Consider the following 15,081-nt stretch of genomic DNA (forward strand, 5'->3'; position numbering starts at 1 on the left):
TGGTAGATTTGGAGTCAGAAGACCTAGGCTCTATCACTTACTATCTAGTCAAGTCACTCTTCCCTTGGCCCCAGTTTCCTCATCTGTAAAATGAGGATGTTGTACTAGATTCTCTCTAAGGTTCATTCTAGTTCTAAATCTATGATCTTATGAATATGTCATATACAGAAATGAAAACTTCACAGGAATGATAACTGACAATTACACAGTGTTATGAAGTTTGCTATGTATTCTAAATATATAATCTCATTTAAGCTACTAACAATCTGAATGCAGACTCTCACCACATTAGGGCTACCTTATGGATCTTAAATACAGAATAATGTTTTGAACTCTCTTGAAAATAGGAATCTGTGTCGGCTTAATACAGGGACCTCATAGCTAGGTAACTTCATAATGCTCTCCACCTTTTGTCTAAAAGAGAGAATGGCAAGAGAAAAAAACAGAGACTCTTAGCAAAAAGCTTCAGGGAGTCCACAAAAACATTAGCCTTCTAGTGCCAGAGATGGTGGTATACTCCCTCAGAAGAGATCTTCCAGCAAAAGCTGGATAAGCAGTGTGTAAGACGGAATTTCTCATTGGGTATAGGCTGGATTTGATAGCCTATGAGGTACCTTCTAACACTTGAGATTATGCAAAAAATATTAAGCACCAGTATTTATTTGTATTTCTCAATCGGCTCAATTTTAGGAATGACTAGTTGTTCCACAGAAACACAGATAATGGAACATCAACTACAGTTTGAGGCATCACTCTCTCTAGTAAACACATACAGACACAAAGAGACAAACAGTCACATACACACACCCTTATAGTGGCCAGACAAAATATTAAACAAGGAATATAGTTCCCTACTTCGATTAGTGTTGATCTTTTAAAATAAGTTATGTGAGAAATGACTAAAATTATGGAACTTAACCAACAGCAATGTGAGGTTAAAATGAAAAATTTCTACTGCCCTTTTAAAGAGATCTCAGAATAATACCCAATTAGAATCTCAAAGATCTTCATGTCTTACATTCATGTAACACATTCATGTATTATTACAGCTCAACTCTCCCACAGAATAAGCAGTTTGCTTTCACTGAAACAATACTAGAACACTAGACTCAGCCTGAGAGGCTGGGACTGGACTTTTAAAAACTTTTTTAAGGTCTCCATTCATGAAATATTAAAACCTCATGGAAGACCTCACATGTGTTGACTTGGTCTCCCGTGGAGAATTTCTGGGAAGATATGGCCACAATCACAGGATGACAATGCTAGAGCTGAAAAGGACCTTAGGAGCCAGCTGGTCTAATCCTCTTGTTTTACAGAGGAAGTGGGGGCCCAGAGAGCCAAGCTAACTTGCCCTAGGTCAAAAAGCCAGAAGTGGCAGAGCCAGGACTCAAAATGAGCTCCTCAAACCCCAAAACGAACCATCAGGACAAGTTGGGATGCAAGTTGTACCACTGACAGGAAGGTCCACATCAGCAGATCCTTGATCTCATCCAAATACCAAAGTATTTATGGTAGAAAGTTTTGTTTCTACACTTAGGAGAAAGCCGCAAGATACTCTGAAATAAGAGAACCTCAACAGGCTAATATTAGGCCTATACTACCAAGTTAAAAAAAATCTATGTGCAACAACTTTTGAGATAAGAAAAAACTTGAGTCATCAAGAATACTTACATGGTAGGAATATGGTTCCCCTTCTTCCATTGGCTCAACCATTTTAAGACCATTCAGCTGAAAAACACATTTTTAAAAATTGAAGTTTCACAGTATTAATTTAAAAATAAAACCACTTAGAACAAAGATATAATTCTCAAAGGCATTACACTTTACAACTTGATGAGATTAATACCTACCAAAGCACAAACAAAAGGCCATGGAGCTAAAAAAAATTATGATGAAAACAACGCTAATCAAAGACGCTGAGAGGTTTTCCAGGAGAACTGATTTCAATAGCCTTATAATCCATTTCAAATCATACTGTGTAGACTTTTCCTATTAAAGTCAACAATATGTAATAATTAACTAGAAATATATGACCTATGCTGTAAGAATTATAGCAAGATGGAGTTTTTTCAAACAACTAATTACTTACTGAGTTCTATTCAAGAGTGCCACTACCCAAATACCTGATGAGAAAATGAAAATGGAAAATATGCTACAGAAGGTACCTATTCCAAAATGTATTCAAAAGAAATCAGGTTAGGAAGAGTTTTATACACTTAAACTAGTCTGGATTTCTCCCTTTTCACTATATTCAATTAAATGTTATGATAATATACCTAACAAAGCAAGCATGGGAAATAGAAATAACTGGTCATGTTAACAAAATTGTTTAGGTAAACAAAGCTTTACCTAAGGCCTATTAGACCCGAAGATTTTTATATCTGAGAATCAAACAGATGATACCAGTAACACAAAGTCTACAAAATGAGACAATTCACAATGGCTCTGACCTAAGAAGAGTTAACTGGCTATTTGCCAGAAAAATTATTTTCTATATTTACTAAACATACTTGTTCTAAAGGATTCAAGGTCCAATATATACCAAGAAAGGTTTAACTACTCACTGTTAAATATTTTACTCTGTTACTTAAAATGAAACCCAACTTGAAGGGTGATTTGTACTATAGAAACTCCCACAATACAAAGGGACACTTTCAGTTTTTAACTAACATACCTCCTTTTAGAATACCATGGCAAACCAAAGTCAAAGTAGATAATTTATTCAGTCCACTACAGTAACTGGAGAGAAATTTTTAAAGCAATTATCACAACACTGCTACCTCTGTGCATTTTTATATACTCTTTTCAATAAAAAGATAAAATACTATCCCATTTCTTCCTTATCCCATCTTCCAGACAAAATAAGAAATGTTTTGACCCATAAAGCATAATTTCAAATGAGCCTTTTTGAAAAAGATTTTAAGTTTTACTAAAAGGGTGCCTAAAGGTATACAAACTTAATATTGTATTTACTCGAAACTTCTTTGTTACCAACTCTACAGAAGCTGACACAAAACACATTGGACTGAAGGAAAACCATCATCATTCATGAACCAGGAAGATCCTGGAATAGTTACTTCAATAAGCATTTCTAAAGTGCATATACACAGATAACACACTAGACTATGAGGGATACAAAGGAAGGTGTTAAGTTCTTACTTCATCTACAAATATTAACAGAAAGAGGAATCACTCAGCAATTTGATCCAGATATATCAAAATCTTGTCAGCTCTGTTGTACAATGGAATTCTTTTTTTGTTCTGTTAAGTTTGGATTCAGTCAAAGGGTCACACTTGAGGACCTAGAGGACCACATGTGGCCTTGAGCCTGAAGGTTCCCCACCCCTGGTAAGATGGCCAACTCTGAAAGTATGACTTGTGTGGAACTACAAATAGAAGGTCCAGATAACTGAAGTTGTACTATATAATCAGCTCTTTTCACTACCCACAAGGAAGGCCAATATTGCTCTCTTTTCTGTTGACGGAACTCCAACTGCCCTGTTCTTCAAACCCAGTGTTGACTGACTCAACATGAAGCTACAGTCCTGAAAAACAGGAGGAAAAATGAATCAGAGATTTAAGGAGGTCCCTAGATCCTGGGATCATGTACTAACTACCAAGAAAAACCTATTAAATCAAAGCACTTACTTTCATTTTATCTACCCTCAAAAGATGTGTGCCCATCAACACTAAAAACTATATAGAACACTATACTGGATAAGGGGAGGGATTTGGAGATTTTTTTAAAGGGAAAGGAGAACATCTACTTACAGAGAGTTTAAATCTAAGTGATGGGACCCTTCCCTTACCTCCTCCCAACACATACACACACACACACACACACACACACACACACACACACACACACAGAGCCTATGAAACAAAACATAAACAAGCACAATTGACCACAAAGCTCCTGAGAGGACACAGATTAAAAGATATCTGAGCTAGGTCAGGTTAATAAAGGGAAGTTTCCAGTAGGCGCTAAGTTTTGAACAGGATTTTGTAGGAAGTGAAGTTATGTGGATTGGGCAAAGAAGAACCAGCCTAAATTATAATAGTATTATCAATGTCAAAGAGACAAAATGAGGCAAGGGAAGACAGAATTCAAGACTAAGACAAGGAGAGCAAAGAGCAGAGGAGAACATGAACATGTGAGGCCAACTCTGCTCTATCTAAAACTTTCCACTGTCTCATCTGAGTAGATACTAGAATAAAGGTGAAAGAAGGAAATGGTTTGGCTGGAAGGTAGGAAGAAATTGAATAGTTTTCAGGCTACAACTGAGTCAGTAGTTGAAAATGCTTTTTTTTTTTCACTTCAAGGAAAAGTTATCATTAAATGGCATATTCTTATTAAATATTCCGGCCAAATGAGTTTCTGTAAACATCATACATGTATTGCTACCAATAGAATACCAACCTACATGATTCCCCTTCATATATTCTACAGTTCAGAATAAAGGGCCTTCTTACTGTTCTTCACACATGATGATTCCCCCTCTCCCCAACCTCCACTTCTCCCTCTTAGAATTCCTCATTCCTTTCAAAGATTGACTCAAGTGCCATCTTTAACGTAAGGCCTTTCTTGATCCCCCTAGATGCTGGTGTTTGCCTCTACCCATTGCAAATAACCTTGTTATTCTGTATATAATTATGTTGAGTCTATACTATCTCAGATAGAGGGCAGCTAGGTGGCGCTGCAGTGGATAGAGTTCCAGGCCTACAGTCAGGAAGACTCATCTTCCCGAGTTCAAATGGGGCCTCAGACACTTAATAGCTGTGTGACCCTGGGCAAGTCACTTCACTCTGATCGTCCCAGTTTCCTCATCTGTCAAATGTGCTGGAGAAGGAAAAGGCAAACCTCTCCAGTATCTTTGACAAAAAAACCCCAGATGGGGTCACGAAGACTCAGACATGTTTGAAAAATGGATGAACAACAACAATCTTTGATAGAATGTAAACTCCTTGTGGGAAGGGACTTTTCTTCTGTCTTTATTTCTAGTACTTACCACAGTACTGGCACATAGTAGGTACATGATTAATTATCTATCTTCGTGTGTATAGAACCAATACTTAAACCATACTTTTATCTCACATAATATTTATTAATTTCCTACTATGCATAAGATACTTCGTAAGGTATAAAGGAAAATATATAAATGAATAACAGCCTCTGCTTTCAGGGAATTTATAATCTAGTAGAGGAGAAAACACATTCTATATTACACTATAATTATTTGTAAGTGATAACTGCCATAAGAAAGGTGGTATACCAAGTAGTAACAGGAATCCAAAAGAGAATGAAGACAAGAAAGAATAAAGAAATCAGGAAGGCTTCTTTGAAAGTATGATATTTGAACTAGGCCTAGGATGACAGAGACAAAATTTCAAAATGTGATGATGGAGAGACAAGTAAACTGATGGACACAGGAAAAGATAGGTTGTATTTGGTAAATCAGGGGAAATAAGGATGGAAAAGTAGGTTGGGTTCAAATTGAGGAAGGACTTTATCCTTTAGACAATGGGGAGCTACTGAAGATTTTTTTGAGCCAGAGAATGGCATGGTCAGAATTCTATATTGGGAGATTAATGTTGACAGTAGATATGTAGGACAAATTGGAGTGGACAAATATTAGAGACAAGAAGACCAATTAGAAAGCCACGCAGTAGTGGAGGTGAGAAATAGTGAGGGGCTAAACTAGGGCGGTAACTCTAAGAATGAAATAAAGGGAATGAATAAAGATGTGAGATAGAGTATAGTACAGAATTAACAAGTTTACCAGGAATAAAGAAGAGGAAGGGATCACAGAATTTCAGAGTGGAAAGGGACCTCAGTGGCCATACACACCAACAACTCATGTGCAAAAAGGAATCCCCACTATAACATACCCAACAAGTGGTCATTCAGCCTCTGCCTGAAGGCTTCCGATAAGGGAGGAAGTCATTACTTACCAAGGCAGTCCATTTCACTAACAAGTAAACTAATGTTAGGATGTTTTACCTGTCACCAGACATAAATTTACCTCTTTGTAAGCTGTGGTTCCTGATTCTGCCATCTAGGACCAAACAGAACAAAATGTAATGCCTCCTCCAAATGACGATCCTTCAAATACAACTATTATGTTTCCGGGTCTCCTCTTTTTCAAACTAACTATCCCTGGTTCCTTCAAATCAATCGTGATGTGACATGGACGCAAGGTTCTTCACCATTCTGGATAACTTCCTTTGGACATTCTATAGCTACACTTCCTAGATTGTGGCATCCAGAGCTAAGCATGAATTACTAGATATAGTCTGACCAAATCAGAGCACAAAAGGACTATCACTGAACTGTAACATTGCCTCCTCAGTCCTGGAAACTGTGCCTTCTCTGACAGTAGAGTGGAAAGATGCTGGATTTGGAAGGATGGGAACTTGTTTCCAATCCTATCTCAGTCACTTACTACTATGGATGTAGGACCTCGAACAACCCATTTGAGTTATCTGGATGTTAGTTTCCTCATCTGGAAAATAGGGGGTTTGTTCTTTGTGACCTATGAGGTTCCATCTCTAAATCCATGGTCCTATGATTCTATATGTAATGAACTGATTGGTCATGAATCCTCTGGTATGTTTTATATAAGAGGAAAAAACAGGCGAGTTAGGTGAAATGTTCCTCAAGAAGCAGATGCCAGGAAAAAGCAAGTTGAGACACCCCCACAACAAATGGGCTCAAACTGGGAAGAATAAAGCTTAGCCAAGCGGATTGTTAGTTTCCTGAAAAATTGCAATTAAGTAAAGATAAAAGTAGTGAGACATTGTGACAAGAAACTTCCCAGCAATGTATTATGGATGACATAGTTAATGTAAACACAATACAAGCAAGCAGAATAATGGTTATTTTAAATATACCCAAAGTAATAAGAACATTATGTACAATATACATTATAGGTATAGGCAAGGTGGTATAGTGGATAGAGAAAAGGCTTTGAAGTTAGGAAGATGTGAGTTCAAATCTCTAACACAAATTGGCTTTGTGACCCTGGACAAATCCTCAGTAATCCAGACCACAGCTGTTATACTCAGGATCCTAGAGAACCAGATCTAAATGTAATCGGAAATATTTAACAAAATATGTAAAAAATACAATGGAATATAGATAATTTTAACATATGGTTTTCTAAGTCAAGATGCTACCCTCAAGGATGTGGACGGTTTAGTGGTCTCATTTATATTTGACACCACCGCTCTAGGGAACTTGGACTAGGTGACTTCTAAAGTTCCTTAGCGCTCTAGATCTATGTATGATCCAGGTTAAAGAAAACAGGGTGAGAGCCTCAACTTAGCAAATTTATCAGGGAGTGGAGGGGTGGGTGTGGAAAAGGGAATGGATGGACACTTGAACTGTGATGGAAGGGAATAGACACATAAAAGATAGGTAAGATGTGCAAAGTTTCTGGAACCAACTCTTTTCACTCTAAAACCAATGGAGATCCTTGTGGAATCTACTCTCAGGGCCCCAGTTATATTTACTAAGAAAGTGGAAATGGCACTAAAGCAAGCAAAGATGTGAAAAGCAGTCGGCCTTCAGTAAGGCTATCTAAAGGGTGCTCATTTACAGGTGCCAATTGTGAGGACATAGAAGAAACATGCATCCAAGGTATCTGAAGGAGAGGAAGAAAGCCAAGACATGGAGAAAGAAATCTTGGACTTGATAATGACTTTTTTTTAAAAAAAAGGAAGAAAAAATATAACAAACTATGGACTCTGAGACCTACTTTCCCACTTATATAACATTTTTAAGAAAACAATCCCCACATGCATCCCAGGCATCCTTAGCTGAGGATATTCAAAGGAAATAGGTAGCTTCTTCCAAGTGGCATTACAGACTAGAGCACTTTATCATCCCACAAGTGATTGAAAGATGTCAAGAATATAACATTCCATCTGCACTAAATTTGTTCTAGACTTTAAAAAAGTATTTGACTCATGCCTGGGTGACTAGAAGGCTTTAACAGAAATAGGAAAATCAGAATGAGTGTAGAGACGTTTAATAAATAAATGTGTGTTGAACTGACTTAGAGAAAAGTTTTGAGAAAGCCAAATAGTGAGTTAATTTTGACAACGTTGAGTACAGAGAAATCTAGGTGCAGATGTCTAATCAGCATTTGAAATACAGGTCGGAGTGAAGATAGAGTCTGAGGTCTCCAAGGTAGAACAAGTTCTGAGTGCCAACAGCCAATTAACAGTCATTTCTTGAAGATGACAGCAGGTAACTCAACTTTTACTTGATCATGAATCATTACATACATCATTTACTATAACCTTAATAAAAATAACTCTCTCAAATGCACAAATGTATCTGTGATCAATTTGAGAGTTCCCTCAAACAATGAAAATCACAGTGCACCCATGCCTGACTATCCTGTGTGACTTCTGTCCATGTGTTCCCAGAAGTTTACCACAAGAGGCCCACCCAAAGTGCTGATGACCTTTGATTTTTCTCAACAGAACAAGGGAACCTATAAATCCCTTGCTCTTACCAAGTGACCAGTCCTGCTTCTCTTCCTAACCTATAATTTCTTTATATCATTCTTTATAACATCTTTGCAATTTTATGTGGCAGCCTCTTCCTATTTACCACGTACGTCCCTTTCCACTGCCCTATGTGTGATGCTCATCTTTAGTTCTTTGGAGACAAGGTGTTACAACACTAGTAAAATGTTGGCATTGAAAAAAATAAGGATTTACTGTTATGAGAAGCTTGGTGTCAGTACAAGTACTGTGCAATTTCCTGAAGGCAATCCAATTTGCCCTCCTCCTTTTAAACTATGGGCCTAGTTCACTGACTATCTGTATCATTTGTCCTAAATATACACATTGTTAGAAAAGCTCTAGAGAGTCATGCTGAAATCCGGGCAACTGATAGCCTTCATTCATTTTGCCTTTCCTCTGGGGACGGATAGGCCAACTAGCCTCCTCTGAATGATTGTAGGTCTCTTCTAGGAGGCTCTGCAATGTCTTGGGGCTTAATGCAATCAATATAACATCATTTCAAAGTCATATACACAGTGTGATTATAAAGTAACGAGACTACTTTCCATAAGGCAAACAAGAACATCAATTTCATTGCATTATAGTCACATCTCACATTATTTATATTATATGTTATTGTATATATTAATAGTTCCTGGCTGGTGGGTCCAGTTCCTACATGGGCTAGTTTGGTTCACTATTACATAGCTGAAAACTGTACCCGGAATCCCAAGTTTCCTGAAAATTGGCCACAAAGCAGACTGTGAAAGAACCAGAACAAATCCCATCAATACTACTAAAAATAAGGCACATATTCTGATATCGGTAGCTATGTCTTCACATCTCATAGTATTATCAGCATATGTAATGAAGTTATATCAACAATAACTCCTAGTGAAGTTATTTATCAAGAAATTCTCACAAGTATATCCAAAACATTAATTTTATCACACATTAGCCTAGATTCTTTAGTGTATACTAAATAGCAATATTTCTGATAGTTTAACTCTTCTAGTAGCTAAAGGAACCGCAGCATGACGTAGAGAACAGATAGCCAGGCCTTGAAGTTAGAAAGACTTGGTTGTTCAAGTTCACTTTTGGCACACGATAGCCATGTGATCAAGGGCAGGTCATTTCACTGTCAGCATTCCCAGCAACTCTCTAAGATTATAAATTACATATTTTTATCAGTAGAGGGAGTTTCTACATCCAGCGTTTCCTACACAGATGAGATCACTGGTTCAACCAAAAATAAAATGGACAAAAACAATGTGTGTTATTTCTTAGATTTAAGTAGTACTTTAAAACACACTTTTGAAACGCTATTCAACTAGAATTTGCATTTTAGACTCGAATACAAGGACTATGAGGTAAATCAAACAGAATCTCTGGAAAAAAAATTGATGACCTAATCAAAAACTATTAAGAAAAAAAAGACAAACACAAACCAAGGATGCTTTTGAAAATCAGTATCTGTGTGACTTTGGGTAAGTCACTTAACCTCTGTCAGCCTCAGTTTCCTCAAATGTAAAATGAGGATAATTATACCTACCTCCCAGGGTTGTTATAAAGATCAAATGAGATAATATTTGTAAAAAGCGCTGAGCATAGTACCTAGCATATAGTAGGCACTAGATAAATGTTAGGTATTATTATTATCATCATCATTATCTTGAATTGAGCATATAGAGTTCAATGATCACATCAGAACAAAAGTTACTCTGGATACAAATTTGAAATATTTATCTAAGAAATTGTAATCTGAATTAAAAGATTACTAACAGTTATCTAAACATCTCAACAAGACTTAAATAGCTTAATAGCCTACATTTATACAAGGCTCACAAAGTAATTCATATCCATTTCTCATTTGATCCTGAAAAACAACCTTTATGGTGAAGGGTGTAAAAGTAGGCTTATCTCTATTTTATAGATGAGGAAACTGAGGCTAGGTGATTTGCCAAGGATCACAGAGCTAGTAAAGGCACCCCCCCAAAAAAAATCCCAGAGTTTTTTACTTCAAGACCTGCGCTCTTTCCACTACTCCAAAATGCTTCACAAGAGTTTTAATACTATTCAAAATGACCTGGAAATAGCTAGATGATACACAGGCCCACTATTCGGCCACCACATTTATTCACTTGACTTTTCCTCAAATATCTTTCTGTGAAAACCTGGCAAAGTTCTATCCCACAAGCACAAAAAAGTTCCCTCTGACACTGCCAAGGTTACTGGTCACCTCAATTACAGATGTGTGATTAGTGGTGAACCCATTTATTCCAAAACTGTCTTGCCTGAGTATTTCGTGGTTGCTTCCTCACTATTCTCCCCAGGGTTCAACCATTTTGTGGGTCACCATAGCTGAAGAATTCATTACCTAGTGGCCAACCTTCTGATGATGCCATATGGCTATGAATCATAGAATATTACAATTTCCAAAGCAACAAAAACTGTGGATGACTCAAGACCAATAGAAAGATCCATAATAGGTACATGCAGGCTGAAGCACATTATCAATAATGATCTGTAAGAAGTAGAACAGAAGAAATCATAATATGCATAAGTAGAAAAGAAGGTGGGCTAGTTACATAATAAAAATGAGGGATATCAGATGGACAGCTCAGGTGTAGCACTGGTATTCACAAAATATGAAAAGATCTAGGGAAATGTCTCCAGCAAGAAGGGTAGATTCTCAATGGAGGATTCATGCAAGGGAACCGACAAGAATAACCCAAGAGAAGAAGGCATGGCTAAGTTGTGATCTATACTAATGGAAGGAATATGCATTTTGATGAGCTCACAAATCCACCCGAGTACTAAAGGCAACAACTAGAACAAATGAAATTCCATTCATGGAAAAAATTTCAAAACATTGTAGACACAAATGATCATTCCAAACAACAAAGACTGTAGAATATAAGCAACTCTTATTTCTCATAGATTAAGTTTTTGAACGTCAAAACAATGTTCGGACTATAATCATATAAATTCAGAGCCACTTCCAAAGTACATTTCTTAAACTTAAATCATTCTTTGAGCCATGTCATTTCCTAAGAATTCTACTGGAGAATAACCTTTATTTCAAAACAAAATTTCCAAGGTAGAAAATAAAGAGGCATACTGTTGTCAAACTGATGTTGAAATGATATGGAAATAACTTTCTAGAGAAGAAAATTCCTGAAGAACTCAAAAGCATTTCCAAAGTAGAGGTAATAGGTGATGGAACAAAGAGTGGTCTGTATCAGACTCACATATATCAGTCTACTGTAAGATTTTTGAAAATTGTCATTTCCACAGAAAAGGGAAAAATAAGTTATTTTCAAGCATTCACCTAGGGATACTATCAATTAAATTGCTGCACTGGCCTAGTCCCAGAAAAGCATGGGAATCACTTTGAATCTACTACTCCTATATGTTGTTCTGAATAGAGCCCACAAGCTTTCTACCCAAATCCACATATATTAAAAATACACATGGTTTTATACAATGGCCTATGATCAGTGCTATTGTTCAGTATGTACTTTTTCTTTCCTTTTCAAAGTGATTCCATTTTAGTGTTGCTACCTATATTTAGATTATTATACCACTGGCTTGCTGCTGTTACTGCTGCTAATGGCAATCATCAAGGGAAAATCATATCGGGGGGAGGAGTCTTTACTTTCTCAAAACTTAAAGGTGGGAGAAAATATTTAAGTGGAGAAAGTACACAAGTATAGTTTTTAATCTGTGGTTTACTGATAGAGCAGCATTATACAAAATTTATATACCCTATTTCACAGTATCATACAAACAAGAATATGTGCAAAACCCTTAGTGGGAAGAGTCATGGGGGGAGGTGGGGGTAGAAGAGAGAGCAGATGAACAGATAACAAGGGAGAATGTGGGAGAGCACTAGTCAGGAAAGACTGGGGTAAATAGGTAAGAAGGAAAAGGAAATCAGGGTGAGTAGACCAAAGCAACAGCAGAAAACTATTTTTCACAATAACCTTTTATAAGAAACTACCAAAAAATCCCCATGCACTCTGAAGTTTATCAGGTAAGCAAAACTACATTTCTATGGCTCATGTGAGGGAACATGACATAGGAGAAAAGAAGGTGGGAGGAACCAGGGAAAGCCAGGCTCAAGTCCTGCCCCAACACCTAAAAGCTGAATGACCCTAGGCAAGTCATTTAACCACTATCTGCCTCAGTCTTCTCATCTGTAAAATGGGAGTGATAATAGCGCCTTCCTCCCAGGGTTGTTGTGAGGATAAAATGAAATAATTGTAAAGTGCTTAGCACAGCGCCTGGCACATAATAAGTGCTATGAATGTTAGCTATCATCACTGCTACTATTGTTTAAAAAAAAAAGTAACTTGTGTAAAAAGTTAAAGTTCTAAAGAAAACCTATTGATCTTAACTAAATAATTTCCCAATTGTGATATATCAGACCCAAATAGCTCTCTCCTGAAAGAAAAGTTCAGGTTTCTTTCCAGGCTAAATAACTATTGAGAACTAAATCAAAAAGTACATGCCACATCAGCTTAGCACATGGGAGTTTGTATGCATCCTTATTAATTAAGCACTGAAAAAGAAGGTCTGAGCAGGCTCAAACAAATCTACCTGATTTAATACTATGGGGATGAAACTTCCCATAATTTTACATTTCCCACAAACAAACTAATTTTATCATTTTAGCTTCTCATAAAACCATCTCTGCTTGCTTGGGTAGGCATAAAGCCATCTGATGATGAACAGCTAAGGAAGAAGCCGAGGTACAGTAACACTGAACTTAAACTTCCTCAAATTAATTAATACACTTTCCTAATTCACGAGTAGAGTATACTAGACATGACTACTTTGGAGGATGATTCTGGATATTGCAATGACTTCATCATCTTCTGAACATAAAACATCACTTACCATATAGTGCTGTGGAAGGTATATGTCACTGGGCAGAATTTGCATTGAGCCCAATACATAGCTTACAAGTGGTTTCAGCTTATTTTGTCATTTTTCAAGCTAACAATTTATTAAGTGTCTATTATGTTGAAGACACTGTGCTAGGCATTGGAGATATAAATATAAAACATGACAGTAACTGCCTTCAAGGAGGGGGAGGGGCAGAGATATGGCATTGGCACAGTTAAGCATAAAACAACATAAGGGCAAAGGAGAAATCCAGAAGTAATGTAAGAAAATGTTTCCTACAACTGGCATGTTAGGTGGAGGGAAGAAATTGAAGGCTCGGCTTAATCATGGTTTTACTGCAGATAACTAATAAAACTCTCTCAAGGATCAGACCTTGTTGCTACATCATTAACAACCTAAAATCCTGATTTAACTTCAATCTGTCATACTATTTTGGGAAGGCTAAAACAAATTACTTTTAAGACAGTGACACCTGCTTCATTTGAGGAAAGAATTTTAAAAGAATATTTTCTAAACTATGTGTGCATGTATATACACACACACACACACACACACACACACACACACACACACCACGCACTTATCTTTACAAAGCAAAGGAGAAAGTATTCCAAAGTATTTTTATTATAGTATCTGTTTTATCAATTTGTTCAACATTCCCGGAGCAGGCAATTTTTTTTTTGTCTTTGAAAGGTTCTTGGGGGGAAATCAGCTTAATTAGACTTTTTCTTCACCTTATTTTAACTGAAAGGTATACAGTAAATTTGCTTACTTATTGGATAAATCTTGCTTTTAAATTTGACAATACATACAATAACCTTTTTAAACGACTTGTTCAAGAGTTTTTTTTTGGCCCCCAGGCTTTCAGTTTATAGTTAAGTTAACAAGCAGCCTGGACCCCAGCAGAGAAGCCTTTTGAAACCCAAACATATAACCCCTAACCTGCTCCAAAGAGGGCTGAGAGAAAAAAGTTCTTACTTTAGATTGGTGTTTTCAAATCTTTAGGGCAGAGGGAGGGTATGATCATTTAGTTTTTTGGCAGGGAAGGGGAGTGAATTAAACTGAACAAAACACATATTCAAATTATAAAACACACTGATCTTTGGAGAAACAGACATTTTTGGTAACCTATACTTCTGCTACCTCTCCCTCACTGAAAAATTTGAGAATCAACTCTATTAAGTTTATGGGAATTAATTTAGACAATAAATACCTACTGTATGATTTTATTAGACAGGTAATTTTTCTATCTGGAGTGTTTAGAACTAATTTTTGAAAGTCTTTCATAAAGTAAAATTTCATGGAAGGGTGATTTTTCCAATAATTTTTAAAAGTTTTAATCCCCGGTCACATATGAATTCAATTATTTTAAACATGTCACGTCAAAAAACAAAAACAAACAAAAGGCCCCCATACCCAAGAGTTCCCTTTATTCACAAGGGTAAATTTACCAAAATCCACACCTCTCTAAATTTTATGCTTCCTCTTTTCCCTTCTTAAAAGATTCTATGCCCCACAAAGCTCTCCCCAGTCCGAAGCCTAATTCTGAACACTGTCCACCAAACAAGTACAAGTCAAACTTTTCAAAAGCTATGCTGTAGAACAATTGTCTACTGTAAGGAGAGAGTCCACTTTTTTGGTAATTAGTACAAGTAT

At 36.7% G+C, this 15,081-nt stretch overlaps 1 protein-coding gene across 2 annotated transcripts in view; it reads right to left on the reverse strand.

Moving 5' to 3' along the window:
* Positions 1 to 1,724, reverse strand: part of RPS6KA6 (ribosomal protein S6 kinase A6) — a 90,753-nt gene extending 89,029 nt beyond the window's left edge. Inside the window, exon 1 of one of the 2 annotated variants that reach the window (XM_027839888.1) lies at positions 1,672 to 1,724. In XM_027839888.1, the coding sequence (XP_027695689.1) occupies positions 1,672 to 1,713 (42 nt within the window). In that variant the 5' untranslated portion in view covers positions 1,714 to 1,724. The remainder of the gene's footprint in view (positions 1 to 1,671) is intronic. The other variant, XM_027839896.1, reaches the window with a different exon arrangement.
* Between the last annotated feature and the right edge of the window lie 13,357 nt (positions 1,725 to 15,081).

The sequence above is a fragment of the Vombatus ursinus genome, unplaced genomic scaffold (genome assembly GCF_900497805.2).
Source record: "Vombatus ursinus unplaced genomic scaffold, bare-nosed wombat genome assembly UNPS02004691.1, whole genome shotgun sequence".
NCBI lineage: Eukaryota > Metazoa > Chordata > Mammalia > Diprotodontia > Vombatidae > Vombatus > Vombatus ursinus.